This window comes from Lepus europaeus, chromosome 1, assembly GCF_033115175.1.
Source record: "Lepus europaeus isolate LE1 chromosome 1, mLepTim1.pri, whole genome shotgun sequence".
Classification (NCBI taxonomy): Eukaryota; Metazoa; Chordata; class Mammalia; order Lagomorpha; family Leporidae; genus Lepus; species Lepus europaeus.
The window spans coordinates 2,097,730-2,113,111 of record NC_084827.1 but is presented as its reverse complement, the minus strand read 5'-3'; the positions used below and the strand labels follow the sequence as shown (position 1 = coordinate 2,113,111).

General features: G+C 52.8%; 1 protein-coding gene and 1 non-coding gene across 6 annotated transcripts in view; both read left to right on the top strand.

The window, feature by feature from the left end:
• The window catches only part of SLC37A3 (solute carrier family 37 member 3), a 61,827-nt gene that overhangs the window by 3,761 nt on the left and 42,684 nt on the right, over positions 1-15,382 (top strand). For 2 of the 5 annotated variants that reach the window (XM_062183236.1, XM_062181973.1), the window contains exons 2-4: positions 6,702-6,782; positions 7,831-7,987; positions 9,047-9,155. In XM_062183236.1, coding sequence (XP_062039220.1) covers positions 7,899-7,987; positions 9,047-9,155 — 198 coding nt within the window. In that variant the 5' untranslated portion in view covers positions 6,702-6,782; positions 7,831-7,898. Of the gene's footprint in view, positions 1-377; positions 663-6,701; positions 6,783-7,830; positions 7,988-9,046; positions 9,156-15,382 lie in introns of those variants that run through there. The other 3 variants (XM_062184610.1, XM_062184002.1, XM_062182764.1) reach the window with 2 other exon arrangements.
• Positions 4,342-4,479, top strand: LOC133768655 (small nucleolar RNA SNORA2/SNORA34 family). Its single transcript, XR_009867043.1, has one exon. It is a non-coding gene; the product is annotated as a small nucleolar RNA SNORA2/SNORA34 family (small nucleolar RNA).

The window sequence follows — 15,382 nt, the reverse complement described above, 5'->3', positions numbered from 1 at the left end:
GCGGAGAGAAGTCAGAATTGAAAGACAGACTGGGGAGTGACCTTATCCGGCCGGTTCCCGGCCTGAGCCCGAGGCGGGGGTGGAGAGGGAGGTGAATGGGGCCACGCTAGTGGAAGCAGGTGCCGAGGAGGTCTTGGCATTTGTGAGGGAGCAGCGGGCGGTAGAGCCCCGTGGCATGAGTTTCAAAGAAGCTGGAGTCTTCCGGGGGAGATGGTTGGACGGCGCTGTGGGGGAGCGAGGAGACGCTGCCTCCTGCGTACTTGAGGCTACCGGTTGTGGGAGGAAAGGTTGCTTCTGCTTGAGAGGCCTCAGCAGGAGATGAGTGTAGGGTACGGCCAGGGATCTGTTAGGCTTGGGTTCATGGACCATTGCTCTGGTTTTCCACTGGGTGGGGTTGGTGGGAAGACTTGGGCAGCTTGGATGTACCGTACAGTTTTCCCATGGGCAGCATTGTCCCCCCAAATTTTATTTATCTATTTTCACAGAGTCAGAGAAAGATCTTTCACTGCTGGCTTACTCCTCAGGTGCACATAACAGCCAGAGCTGGGCCAGGCTGAAGCCGGGAGCCTGGAACCCAACCTGGGGCTCTGATGTGGGTGGCCGAGGACTTGAACTGTCCTCTGCCGCCTCCCAGGAATTGGAAGCAGACCTGGGACATAAATGTAGGTAGCCCGTGTGGGGTAGGTAGTCCGTGTGGGGTGTGAGCATCCAGGTGGCATTTTGTCCCAGGTGCCCCTGTGCTAGGGGCTTTACGTGATACCTCTGTTCCTAGTCACCTCTTGCCTTTCACTGCAGAGGCTCTCCTCAAAGCGTTCCCAGTGCAACACAGGTTTCAAATCTCCCTGTGTTTGGGTCGAGATGGACTCCAAATTCCTCTGTAGAAAATGCTATTTTAGAATTCATAGGTTAGAGAAGTGTTATGTTCCAAATGTATTGTCTAGGGCAGGATGGTTTTCCACTTGGATATATTACAACGTGAAGTCATCTTTATGTCAGTTGCATCAGTGTTATGGGAGAAACCATTTTTAACTATTAGTCTTCAAAAACTGAAAACAGCTTCAGTACAAAATCACACCAAGTTGATGATTGTGAACTTGCTTTGAAAAGTAGAACTGTGTTGGCCGGTGCCACGGCTCACTTGGCTAATCCTCCGCCTGTGCCGCCAGCATTCTGGGTTCTAGTCCCAGTTGTGGCACTGGATTCTGTCCTGGTTGCCCCTCTTCCAGGCCAGCTCTCTGCTGTGGCCCGGGAGTGCAGTGGAGGATGGCCCAAGTGCTTGGGCCCTGCACCCCATGGGAGACCAGGAGAAGCACCTGGCTCCTGGCTTCGGATCAGCACAGCGTGCTGGATGTAGCGGCCATTTTGGGGGGTGAACCAATGGAAAGGAAAACCTCTCTCTCTCACTCACTCACTCTCTCTCACTGTCTGTAACTCTACCTGTCAAAAATAAATAAATAAATAAATAAAAGTAGAACTGTGGTACAGCGGGTTAAAGCCCTAGCCTCAAGTGCCAGCATCCCATATGGGCGCCAGTTCTAGTCCTGGCTGCTCCTTTTCTGATCCAGCTCTCTGCTATGGCCTGGGAAAGCAGTAGAAGATGGCCCAAGTGCTTGGGCCCCTGCACCTGCATGGGAGACTTAGAAGAAGCTCCTGGCTCCTGGCTTTGGACCTGCTCAGCTCCAGCCATTGTGGCCATTTGGGAAGTGAACCAGTGGATGGAAGATATCTCCGTGTGTCTCTACCTCTCTCTGTAATTCTTTGAAGTAATAAATAAATAAATAAATAAAAATAATAAAAAGGATAGTAGAATATGGTTCAGTGGTCCTGGATCTTATTTGATGAAAATGGGATGCCGGCGTCATAGGCAGCAGCTTCACCTACTACACCACAAAGCCAGCTCCTGGGCTAGCTGTTTTCTAAACTGGCATTTCTTTCTTTTTTTTTTTTTTTTTTTGACAGGCAGAGTGGACAGTGAGAGAGAGACAGAGAGAAAGGTCTTCCTTTTGCCGTTGGTTCACCCTCCAATGGCCGCCGCGGTAGCGTGCTGCAGCCGGCGCACTGCGCTGATCCGATGGCAGGAGCCAGGTGCTTATCCTGGTCTCCCATGGGGTGCAGGGCCCAAGGACTTGGGCCATCCTCCACTGGACTCCCTGGCCACAGCAGAGAGCTGGCCTGGAAGAGGGGCAACCGGGACAGGATTGGTGCCCCGACCAGGACTAGAACCCAGTGTGCCGGCGCCGCAAGGCGGAGGATTAGCCTAGTGAGCCGCGGCGCCGGCTAAATTGGCATTTCTAAGCAAGTAAAGCAGTTTTAGCTTTTCTTGAAATTTCTTCTTACTTGATGTTTTCCCTGGACTCTTGCTATCTCCTGCCTCAAAGGGGTGGGCAGTTGGCATAGCAGTTAAGAGGTCATTTGGAGTGTCTACATTCCACATTTATTTATTTATTTGAAAGAGTTACAGAGAGAGAAGGAGAGACAGAGACACAGAGAGAGAGAGAGACAGAGAGAGAGAGACAAAGAGAGAGAGAGATCTTCCATTCGCTGCTTCACTTCCCAAATGTTTGGGGCTGGGCCAGGCTGAAGCCGGGAGCCAGGCGCTTCATCCCGGTCTCCCATGTGGGTGGCTGCTGCTGTCCTCGGCTGCTTTCCCAGGCACATTAGCAGGGAGCTGGATTGGAAGTGGAGCAGCTGGAACTTGAACTGGTGCCCGTATGGGATGCCGGCACTGCAGGTGGCAGCTTAACCTGCTGTGCCATAGCATCAGCCCAGGATTTTCTTTTTAACAAGGATTTTTCTTTTCAAGTAGTTCTTGTGGGAGATTGGAGAGATGTCGGGTAAAGGACACAGAATTTCTCTTCGATAATCAGAATAAGTTCAGTGTGGTGACTAGTTACTAACAATGTGTTACATTTAAAATCATTTAAAAATGTTTGTTTGACAGGCAGACACACGCACACAGACACACTTGCACACATGGAAAGCTCTCCCATCCATGAGTTCATTGCCCAAATGGCTGCAGTGGCGAGGACTGAGCCAGGCAGAAGCCAGGAGCCAGGAACTCAATTCAGGTGTCCCACACGGGTAGCAGGAACCCACTTACCTGAGCCATCGCTGCTGCCTCTCAGGGTGTGCAATAACTGAAAGCTGGAACTGGGAGTGAAGCTGGATTTTATTTTTAAAGACACAGTTATGGGGTTGGCGCTGTGGTATAGTTGGTAAAGCTGCTGCCTATAATACCGGCATCCCATATTGGTGCCGGTTCAAGTCCCAGTGGCTCCATTTCCGAACTAGCTCTCTGCTATGACCTGGGAAAGCAGTAGAAAATGGCCCAAGTCCTTGGGTCCCTGCACCCATGTGGGAGACCCAGAGGAAGCTCCTGGCTTCAGATTGGTACAGTTTTAGCTGTTGCAGCCAATTGGGGAGTGAACATTAAAAAAAAAAAAGTTATGGTGGGGGTGGGGAGTGGGAAGAGGGGAGAGAGAGAAAGAAAGATATCAATGTGTTCCATCCCCTAGTTCACTCCCCAGATGATTACAGCTGCTGTGATTGGGCCAAGCCAGGAGCCAGGAACTCCGTCCTGGTCTCCCATATGGGTGGCAAGGGCCCAAGCATTTGGGTCATCTTTCACTGCCTTCCCAGGCTCATTAGCAAGGGAGCTGGATTGGAAGCAGAACAGCCGAGTCTCGAACCTGTGCTCCAGTATGGGATGTGAGGTGAGTGGGATAGGTGGCAACCTATCCCACTGCACCTCTGCCAGCCCTGTGGAATTGGATATAGAATCTAGGCACTCTGATGTAGACATGGGCGTCCCAACCCGCAGCTTAACTACTGTGCTAAATGCACACCACTGTCTTGCATTTGGAAATGCTGAGAGTAGATTTTAAGTGCTTTCACCATGGAAAATAGTATGTGAGGCCAGCGCCACGGCTCAATAGGCTAATCCTACGCCTGTGGCGCTGGCACACCGGGTTCTAGTCCTGGTCGGGGCGCTGGATTCTGTCCCGGTTGCCCCTCTTCCAGGCCAGCTCTCTGCTGTGGCCCGGGAGTACAGTGGAGGATGGCCCAAGTGGTTGGGCCCTACACCCCATGGGAGACCAGGAGAAGCACCTGGCTCCTGGCTTCGGATCAGCGCGATGCGCCGGCCGCAGCGTGCCAGCCATGGCAGCCATTGGAGGGTGAACCAACGGTAAAGGAAGACCTTTCTCTCTGTCTCTCTCTCTCACTGTCTACTCTGCCTGTCAAAAAAAAAAAAAAAAAAAAGAAAATAGTATGTGATCTAATGCATATGTCAGTTAGCTGTTGAGGCATTCCCCAGTGTTTGTGTTTCCAAATGTGTCCATGTTGGCCCTGAGTCAAGAGCAGCAGTTGGCTGAAGCTGTTGCTTTCAGGCAGGAGCCTGAAGAAATGTTTTCTCTGTGGTCTGTTGACCATTTCAGAACTTTGGAAACGTAATGGGCAATCCATTGGGAAGAAACATCAACATAAAAAAAACTACCAAACTGCATTTTTATGTAAAAAATCTCATAATTAAAAAAGCTAGTTGTGGCTATTAACTATTAATGACTGTGTAATCAGTATTCATTGACTGTGAAGATACTAAATGACAAGTTACTGTGAATTCAGAAACACTGAAATTTGGTTTGATTATAACAACATTTACATACACTTGAAATGTTAGGCATTTGCTCAGTATTTATTCCTTGTAAGATTTATTTTATTTGCAAGGCAGGGATAGAGAGAACTTCCATCCACTGGTTCACTTCCCAAATAGCTGCAGTGGCCAGGGCTGGAACCAGGAACCTGGAAAGAGAATGAAAAAGTACTGTTAAGAGTAGAAGGAGCGGCCGGCACTGTGGTGTAGCAGGTAAAACTGCCGCCTGCAGTGCCGGCATCTCATATGGGCACTGGTTTGAGTCCCGGCTGCTCCACTTCCGATCCAGCTCTGTGCTATGGCTCGGGAGGGCAGGGGAGGATGGCCCAAGTGCTTGGGCCCCTACACCTGCTTGGGAGACCTAGAAGAAGCTCCTGGCTCCTGGCTTCGGATTGGCACAGCTCCGACCATTGCAGCCATCTGGGGAGTGAACCAGCAGATGGAAGACCTCTCTCTCTCTCTCTCTCTCTCTCTCTCTCTCTCTTTCTCTCTCTCTGTCTCTCCTTCTCTCTCTGTGTAACTCTGACTTTCAAATAAATAAATATATATATATATTTTAAAGTAGAAGGAAAATGTTTGACTCAAGGACAAGAAGTGAACAAGATAAGGCGATGAGTCTGTACAACCTTGGGTGAACACAGAGGCTGTTTGGGGAATAGTGGGTGGCCTCTGTTCTTCCAATGTTCTAATCAGATTGTGTGGGAATATGGCCCTGGCCAGGCCAGGTCACAGACAACTTTAAGAACATCTGCCTCTGGCCGTTTGGCAAGCGCTGCTAAGGTTAAGGTCAGGTAAGGGATTACATAAGGAAACGATATGAAAGTAAGAAGAAAAACAAATGAAGGTGAAACTGATTGCTTCCCGAGTGCTACATGCATTGCCCAGGATGCTTTATTCCGGTGTTGCTGTTGTAAGTTTTTAACAGATGGGGGTCTGTAAATAAATCTTATCTTTCTGCTTTCATGGATATGTCGATGTTTATTCATGAATCGAGCCTCTAATACTGAAGTCTGTGCATAGCTCTTGGCCATATCACTATCTGGTCAACACAGAGCCTCATCCGGATCTCCCATGTCAGGGCCCAAGCACTCGGACTGTCCGCTGCTTCTATCCCAGGCATTTTAGCAGAGAGCTGGATTGGAGAGGAGCAGCCAGCACTTGGATCAGTGTTCATTTGGGATGTGGGCATTGCAGGTAGCAGCTTAACCCACTGTGCTTAGCGCTGACCCCGTGTTCAGTGTGTTTGTAGAGTAGGGGAAGAAGTGGTCTTCAGGAAGTAGCATGTGTTTGATAACTCAGAGGTGGCAGACTCCTGGGCTCTCAGGGTCCTGGAGCTCACAGACAACTGGAAATCACTTCTGTGATGTTTGGGATATAGGTGCAAGGTATTACTATTAGTTTAATTCTGTAGGTCCAGATGTCACTGCAGTGTTAGTTTTGAATGGCATTCTGACATCGTCGGCGAATGTTTAAACTGGTTCCCTGGTGTACTCACCTCTGAGCCTTTTCTCCCTGTTCTGGTAGTTCAGGGAAACATGGTTGATCTAGAAATAACCTAGGTGGTCTCAGATGTCTGCTAGTTACTTAAAACTGTCAGCCCTGAATTACGCACCTGTTATTGCCAACCATGTCATCTCATCTCTCATGTCTACTGGAGCATATATTTTTGGAATTATTATTTTGGCTGATAAATGACTTCCTTTGTTGTCCCATTCTCTTTCCTGAAATACGTAGTCCAGTGTTTTGCGCTATGAATGCATTCATTTAGAAAAGGTATAGCTTATAAATAATAGTTGTTCTGTTTGGGTTTCATGTTTAATTTTGGGGAGAGAGAAATTTAGTAGTGATACTAATAGCTCTCGCTTTCATACCTTCCTGGAATTACAGACAGAAAGGTGTATTTTGTGAACGGAATTCTGCAGGCTCACTCTGCTCATAGTTTTGTAAGCGTTTTTCGGGATGATCTTTAAGTGAACATTCACTAATTCGGGATTGATCCTGAGAGATAAGGGCAGTTATCTTAATGTCTCACATGCGTCCTCTCTTTCAGCCCCCAGCTCTCAGAGGAGACAGGCCAGGCCGTTTCTCAGTTCCCGTCTGTGCTTCACGGAGGCTTGAGCAGGACGCGCTGGTAATGCAGCAGCTGCAGTGTCTGTATCACGTTACCCACTGTGACTGTCCCTGTTATCCGGAAGTTGCAAGGACGGCCTTTGTGCTGGGTCCCCCAGCCTTTATGATTGCGGAGCTAAGCTGTGACGGTGAAGACACGTCGTACGCAGTCACTTGGGAGCAGGGCCCGTGCTCTCTGTAGTATCAGGAGCACCTGAGTGTGCTTTCTACCCTGACTACCGTGCTGTCTTTGTCCTGCAAGAATTTACATTTCCCCTCTAGCATGCAGATGAATTTGAGGACTTTTCTAATCATGTTGGTACTTCCCTCGTTGATGATAAAAATAATGGGCCGGCGCCGTGGCTCACTTGGCTAATCCTCTGCCTGTGGCGCCAGCACCCCGGGTTCTAGTCCCGGTTACCCCTCTTCCAGTCCAGCTCTCTGCTGTGGCCTGGGAAGGCAGTGGAGGATGGCCCAAGTGCTTGGGCCCTGCACCTGCATGGGAGACCAGGAGGATCCTTCGGATCGGTGCGGCGCTGGCCATTTTGGGGGTGAACCAACAGAAAGGAAGACCTTTCTCTCTGTCTCTCTCTCTCTCTCACTGTCTAACTCTGCCTGTCAAAAACAAAAAACAAAAAAACAAAAAAAACATGTTGGGGCCGGCGCTGTGGCGTAGTGGGTAAAGGTGCCAGTTCGAGTCCTGGCTGCTCCTCCTCCTACCCTGCTCTCTGCTGATGTGCCTGGGAAAGCAGCAGAGGAGGGCCCAAGTCTTTGGGCCCCTGCACTCAGCTTTCACCCGACTTCTTCTGAGTTGTCTGTTCATTTGCTTTGCACCTTTTCTGTAAGACTTAGTCAAGTTCTTACCAGTTGGTATGAGAATTCTTTTTATTAGCTTTACAGTTTTCTGTTGAGGATTCTTGTTTAGGATTAGCTAATAGCTGTAAAACCTAATTATCAATCCAGTGTTCTGCTGTCAGCTAGCCTGGTTATGTACTGACTGGCCATCTAATTAATTTGGTTTTGGAATAATCTGCCTGTTTTGAATATGTTAATAATTTGTGTCTTTTCAGAAAGAGGAAACTATGTGAATCCTTCACACTCAGGCGTGAGGCTCTGGCGAGGGCTGGTTGGGAGGACCATGGCCTGGCCGGATGTGCTTCGGAGAGGAGCTGTGTTCTCGCGGTTCAGCCACCACCATGTTGCTGTGTTCCTGCTCACCTTCTTCAGGCAAGCTGGTCACTGAAACTCCGCCCTTGTCCTGTTTGCCCTTTCTCCTGAGACACTGTATGACAGATGTCCAGTGCCCTGATTGGAGCAGGCTTGGTAACTCCAACACAGGGCTGTTCCACTCTCCACGGGCTGGGCTGGGCTGGGGCTAGCATTGTGGCGCAGCCGCCTTGGCATCTCATACTGCAGTGCTGGTCTGAGAGCTGGCTGCTCTTCTTCCAGTCAGCGTCCCGCTGATACCCCTGGGCAAGCGGCAGATGGCAGCCGAAGCCCTTGGACCCCTGCTGCCCACACAGAAGACTTGGATAGAATTCCTGGCCCCCGACTTGAGCCTGGCCCAACCCTGGCTGTTGTGGGATTTGGGGAATGAACTAGAGATGGCTGCGCTCTCTCCCTCTGTTTCTGTCACTCTGCGTGGCAAATAAGTAAACCTTAAAAAAAATGTAAAGTGGGCTGGGGTCAGTCACATACCCATTTTCTTGTTCCAGATAAGTTTTGAGTGATATGGACTCAAAATGAAGATGACTGATTATTTTTTCCTTTGCGTAGCAGAGAGTCTGAATTGATCATTCTGCTGACGTGGTACCTTTCCCCCTCTTTTTTTTTTTTTTTTTTGGACAGGCAGAGTGGACAGTAAGAGAGAGAGACAGAGAGAAAGGTCTTCCTTTGCCGTTGGTTCACCCTCCAATGGCTGCCGCGGCTGGCGTGCTGTGGCCGGCGCACCGCACTGATCTGATGGCAGGAGCCAGGTGCTTCTCCTGGTCTCCCATGGGGTGCAGGGCCCAAGCACTTGGGCCATCCTCCACTGCCTTCCCGGGCCACAGCAGAGAGCTGGCCTGGAAGAGGGGCAACCGGGACAGAATCCAGTGCCCCGACCGGGACTAGAACCCGGTGTGCCGGCGCCACAAGGCGGAGGATTAGCCTAGTGAGCCACAGCGCCGGTTCTTTTTTTTTAAGAGGATTCTAAAATTGAGTCAAACGAATGGGCATCTGTCTGCTTCTTCTGAATGCTGTTTTCTTTGCTATTCATCCTGCTGCATTCTCTCTCTTTCTTTGCAGTTATTCGTTGCTCCATGCTTCAAGAAAGACGTTCAGCAATGTCAAAGTCAGCATCTCTAAGCAGTGGACTCCAAGTGCTTTCAACACGTCAGCTGCACTGCCTGTGGAGGTGAGCAGAGCGGAGCCCACACTGCTCGGCACTCTGCCGTGTGCATTCCCAGCCATGTGACCGTGTCGGGGCCTGCCCTGACTCGGCCGCTCACCTGTCCGGCACACCGACTGTTCACCACTTTGAAGTCATGCGGTCCTAGCAAGGCATTGCTTGTTGTCATTAATATGCTCTCTCACCTTTCTCTGTCCAAAACGTGCCTTTCTTTTTGTGTCAGGGTAAAATGCCACATTTTCAATCAAGTTTTTTCTGGCTTGTACTGATTTTTCCTTTCCCTGAACTCTTGCACATAGTGTATTACAGTGTTTAGAGTCTCGATAGTTGAATATTTTCTACATGTCCCATTTATTTGTATATTGCCTAAGAGCTTTGGAGTCAGGGCTGTCTCCTGAGTTCCTCTGTTCATCGTGGACCGCGGGCTGCTCTGACGGCTGGGTGGGACAGAGATACTGACTTTGTACTGCTGTTCTGTTCATCGTGGACCGCGGGCTGCTCTGACGGCTGGGTGGGTCAGAGATACTGACTTTGCACTGCCTGTTCTGTTCATCCTGGACCACGGGCTGCTCTGATGGCCGGGTGGGACAGAGATGTTGACTTTGTACTGCTGTTCTGTCCATCGTGGACCACGGGCTGCTCTGACGGCTGGGTGGGTTAGAGATACTGACTTTGCACTGCCTGTTCTGTTCATCGTGGACCACGGGCTGCTCTGACGGCTGGGTGGGTTAGAGATACTGACTTTGTACTGCTGTTCTGTTCATCGTGGACCGCGGGCTGCTCTGACGGCTGGGTGGGTTAGAGATACTGACTTTGTACTGCTGTTCTGTTCATCGTGGACCACGGGCTGCTCTGACGGCTGGGTGGGTTAGAGATACTGACTTTGCACTGCCTGTTCTGTTCATCGTGGACCACGGGCTGCTCTGACGGCTGGGTGGGTTAGAGATACTGACTTTGCACTGCCTGTTCTGTTCATCGTGGACCACGGGCTGCTCTGACGGCTGGGTGGGACAGATACTGACTTTGTACTGCTGTTCTGTCCATCGTGGACCACGGGCTGCTCTGACGGCTGGGTGGGTCAGAGATACTGACTTTGCACTGCCTGTTCTGTTCATCGTGGACCACGGGCTGCTCTGACGGCTGGGTGGGTTAGAGATACTGACTTTGTACTGCTGTTCTGTTCATCGTGGACCACGGGCTGCTCTGACGGCTGGGTGGGTTAGAGATACTGACTTTGCACTGCCTGTTCTGTTCATCGTGGACCACGGGCTGCTCTGACGGCTGGGTGGGTCAGAGATACTGACTTTGTACTGCTGTTCTGTTCATCGTGGACCACGGGCTGCTCTGACGGCTGGGTGGGTCAGAGATACTGACTTTGTACTGCTGTTCTGTTCATCATGGACCGCGGGCTGCTCTGACGGCTGGGTGGGTCAGAGATACTGACTTTGTACTGCTGTTCTGTTCATCGTGGACCGCGGGCTGCTCTGACGGCTGGGTGGGTCAGATACTGACTTTGTACTGCTGTTCTGTTCATCGTGGACCGCGGGCTGCTCTGACGGCTGGGTGGGTCAGAGATACTGACTTTGCACTGCCTGTTCTGTTCATCGTGGACCGCGGGCTGCTCTGACGGCTGGGTGGGTCAGAGATACTGACTTTGTACTGCTGTTCTGTTCATCGTGGACCGCGGGCTGCTCTGACGGCTGGGTGGGTCAGATACTGACTTTGTACTGCTGTTCTGTTCATCGTGGACCGCGGGCTGCTCTGACGGCTGGGTGGGTCAGAGATACTGACTTTGCACTGCCTGTTCTGTTCATCGTGGACCGCGGGCTGCTCTGACGGCTGGGTGGGTCAGATACTGACTTTGTACTGCTGTTCTGGTCATCGTGGACCGCGGGCTGCTCTGACGGCTGGGTGGGTCAGATACTGACTTTGTACTGCTGTTCTGGTCATCGTGGACCGCGGGCTGCTCTGACGGCTGGGTGGGTCAGATACTGACTTTGCACTGCTGTTCTGTCCATCGTGGACCGCGGGCTGCTCTGACGGCTGGGTGGGTCAGAGATACTGACTCTGCACTGCCTGTTCTCAGTGCGCTCCTCCACCCCACTCAGTCTCCATCGCTTTTCTTGATTTCTGCTCGTGAAGACTTTCAGATATCCTGTTAATGTTCTTCGCTTGTTCTATTTCTTAAAAATTGGGGTGGACATGTGGAAAAGCAGGATACCCACATCCCATGCCGGAGTGCTGGTTCAGATCCTGGCCACACCCCTTCCAGTCCAGCTTCTTGTCAGCGCGTACCCTGGAGAGACAGCAGGCCATAGGTCAGATCCTTGAGTGTCTGCGACCTTGTGGGAGATCCAGGTGGAGTTCCCGGCTCCAGGCTTTGGATCCGGCCCAGCAGAGGCTGTTGTGGACGTTTAGGGAGTGAGCAGCAGGTGGAAGGTCTCTTTCTCTTTCCCTCTGCCTCTTTCGTCCTGCTTTTCAAATGAATCTTAAAAATTATTTCTCCTATTTGAACCAATTCAAAGTTGACAAAGGTTTGAAGGTTAAATGAATAGCCCCCCAGAATGTAAATATTATTCTGGAAATTACTTACTAAAACTTCTTTATATGAAATATGTGGGATGGTTAAGGAGAGAGGTCTCCCATCTGCCAGTTCACTCCCTAAGTTTTGTGCTCACAGGAGCTGAGCCTGGGCCAAGCTGAAGCCAGGAGCTGGCAGTTCTGTCTGAGTCTCCCACTTGGGTGGCAGGAGCCCAACCACTTGAACCAGCACCCTCTGCCCCCAGGATGCACTTCGGCAGAAAGCTGGGTCTTGAGTTCCGGTGCACTCTGGTTGATACAGGGTGCAGGCGCCCCAGTCGGCGTCTTAACTGCTACGCCAAATGCCTGTCCCTTGGTTACTTTTTCTTAAAGACTTATTTTATTTAGTTAAAAGGTAGAATGATAGAGGTGGAGACAGGGAGAAAGAGATCTTCCATCCCCTGGTTCACTCCTCCAGTGATTGCCGCAGCCGGGGCTGAGCCACGCCGGAGCCAGATTGAAGCCAGGAATCCAGAACTCCATCTGGCTTTCCGACGTGGGTGGCGGGGATCCATGTACATGGACCATCTTCTGTTGCTTTCCTAGGCTCAGGAGCAGGGGCTGGAAAGAACTGGAGCTCTGATACGGGATGATGAAACAAGAGGGCTTCAGCTGCCACACCACAGCCCCAGCCCCCTCCGTCACTTCTCCGTGCCTGTCTTACTAAACATTGTTAGGAACTGGGGTTCAAGGAGAAACATTTCTGCCGGCACCACGGCTCACTAGGCTAATTCTCCGCCTTGCAGCGCTGGCACACCGGGTTCTAGTCCCGGTTGGGGCACCGGATTCTGTCCCGGTTGCCCCTCATTCAGGCCAGCTCTCTGCTGTGGCCAGGGAGTGAGTGGAGGATGGCCCAAGTGCTTGGGCCCTGCACCCGCATGGGAGACCAGGAGAAACACCTGGCTCCTGGCTTCCGATCAGCGCGGTGCGCCGGCTGCAGCATGGCGGCCATTGGAGGGTGAACCAACGGCAAAGGAAGACATTTCTCTCTGTCTCTCTCTCTTACTGTCCACTCTGCCTGTAAAAAAAAAAAAAAAAAAAAAAGAAGGAACATTTCTCCATGGACCTCACTGTCGTTTTTCTGGAATTTATGTCACCAGGGTCTCTCCAGGGGAAGGGTATGCAGAGTGGGGGCTAGACCTCAGCCTGGATCTGGATCTGGGAGACTGTTACCCTAGACCTCAGCCTGGGTCTGGATCTGGGTTACTGTTACCCTATTTTGGAGGTGCAGGTGCAGGCTCCCAGGTGAGGTGTGCAGGTGCAGGCTCCCAGGGGAGGTGTGGAGGTGCAGGTGCAGGCTCCCAGATGAGGTGTGGAGGTGCAGGCTCCCAGGGGAGGTGTGCAGGTGCAGGCTCCCAGGTGAGGTGTGGAGGAGCAGGCGCACAGGTGAGGTGTGGAGGTGCAGGCTCCCAGGTGAGGTGTGCAGGTGCAGGCTCCCAGGTGAGGTGTGGAGGTGCAGGCTCCCAGGTGAGGTGTGCAGGTGCAGGCTCCCAGGGGAGGTGTGCAGGTGCAGGCTCCCAGATGAGGTGTGGAGGTGCAGTCGCACAGGTGAGGTGTGGAGGTGCAGGCACACAGGTGAGGTGTGCAGGTGCAGACGCACAGGTGAGGTGTGGAGGTGCAGGCTCCCAGGTGAGGTGTGGAGGTGCAGGCACACAGGTGAGGTGTGGAGGTGCAGGCTCCCAGGTGAGGTGTGGAGGTGCAGGCTCCCAGGTGAGGTGTGGAGGTGCAGGCACACAGGTGAGGTGTGGAGGTGCAGGCTCCCAGGGGAGGTGTGGAGGAGCAGGCGCACAGGTGAGGTGTGGAGGAGCAGGCTCCCAGGTGAGGTGTGCAGGTGCAGGCTCCCAGATGAGGTGTGGAGGTGCAGTCGCACAGGTGAGGTGTGGAGGTGCAGGCACACAGGTGAGGTGTGCAGGTGCAGACGCACAGGTGAGGTGTGCAGGTGCAGGCGCACAGGTGAGGTGTGGAGGTGCAGGTGCAGGCTCCCAGGTGAGGTGTGTAGGTGCAGGCTCCCAGGGGAGGTGTGCAGGTGCAGGCTCCCAGGGGAGGTGTGGAGGTGCAGGCTCCCAGATGAGGTGTGGAGGTGCAGTCGCACAGGTGAGGTGTGGAGGTGCAGGCACACAGGTGAGGTGTGGAGGTGCAGGCTCCCAGGTGAGGTGTGCAGGTGCAGGCACACAGGTGAGGTGTGGAGGTGCAGGCTCCCAGGTGAGGTGTGGAGGAGCAGGCTCCCAGGTGAGGTGTGCAGGTGCAGGCTCCCAGGTGAGGTGTGCAGGTGCAGGCTCCCAGGTGAGGTGTGGAGGAGCAGGCGCACAGGTGAGGTGTGCAGGTGCAGGCTCCCAGTTGAGGTGTGGAGGTGCAGGCTCCCAGGGGAGGTGTGCAGGTGCAGGCTCCCAGGGGAGGTGTGCAGGTGCAGGCTCCCAGGGGAGGTGTGGAGGAGCAGGCGCACAGGGGAGGTGTGGAGGTGCAGGCACACAGGTGAGGTGTGCAGGTGCAGGCTCCCAGGGGAGGTGTGCAGGTGCAGGCTCCCAGGGGAGGTGTGCAGGTGCAGGCTCCCAGGGGAGGTGTGCAGGTGCAGGTGCAGGCTCCCAGGGGAGGTGTGCAGGTGCAGGCTCCCAGGTGAGGTGTGGAGGTGCAGGCTCCCAGGTGAGGTGTGCAGGTGCAGGCTCCCAGGTGAGGTGTGGAGGTGCAGGTGCAGGCTCCCAGGGGAGGTGTGCAGGTGCAGGCTCCCAGGGGAGGTGTGCAGGTGCAGGTGCAGGCTCCCAGGGTGCGCTTTGCTCTCCTGGTAGCAAGTTGTGAGAACACGCTTGGGAGGTCGTATCCAGGGAAGCTGTTCTGTGACTCGGTGTTCCGGTTTACTGAGGCTGGTCACGTGGGCAGAGTTGGCATGCACCGCGGTTACAGGCTCCCCAGTGGAGAGCAGGGCGCAGCCTGAACCACACTGTGTTTATGAACAGCTTCTGCACCGTGAGATACTCAGATCAGGGCACTGAGTCCAGAAGCCAGCCAGGAACCAGCCTTGCAAGCAGGCCCCAGTGATGCGAGCTGTCTCAGCCTGCCGGCTTTAACTCTTTTATGACAGTAGCTCAGCCCTGTGATTAGCACCTTCGGAATGTGCATGGACTTGTCTGCCTAGGGATGTATTTATTTATGGAGCTTGGGTGCTGTTAAGGTGGGTTTCATCATTCTGGCTTTGCAGAACTGCTGAGTGAGAGGTTTGGTGCAGTGGTCCCGTGGACTCGAGCTCTGACCTCCTGTGAGGGGCTGTGCATTTCCTGGTACTCTGCCCCTGGTGCAGAGCCGAGCTGACTTCCCGTTCTTTACCCACTTTGAGTCAGGTGTTCATTCCTTCCCGAGGCCTGCTGCTGGGGAGCGAGTAGTTGGAGGTGTGTGTGCCTCCCACAAAACCTGTGCTGTGGGAACTGAAACTTAACTCTAGCTTACTTTAGAGAACTTCTTATTGTCCAAAGTGGCAGGGATGCATAAAACCGGAAGTATGTGTAAAATTAGTGCAGGGTAGGCATTGTGGTGCAGCAGGTTAAGCGGCCGTCGGGATGCCTGGATCCCGCACCGCCCTGCCAGTTCTGGTCCCAGCTGCTCTGCTTCTGATCCAGCTTCCTGCTAATGCGTCCTGAGAGGAGGTCGTGGATTGTGGTCTA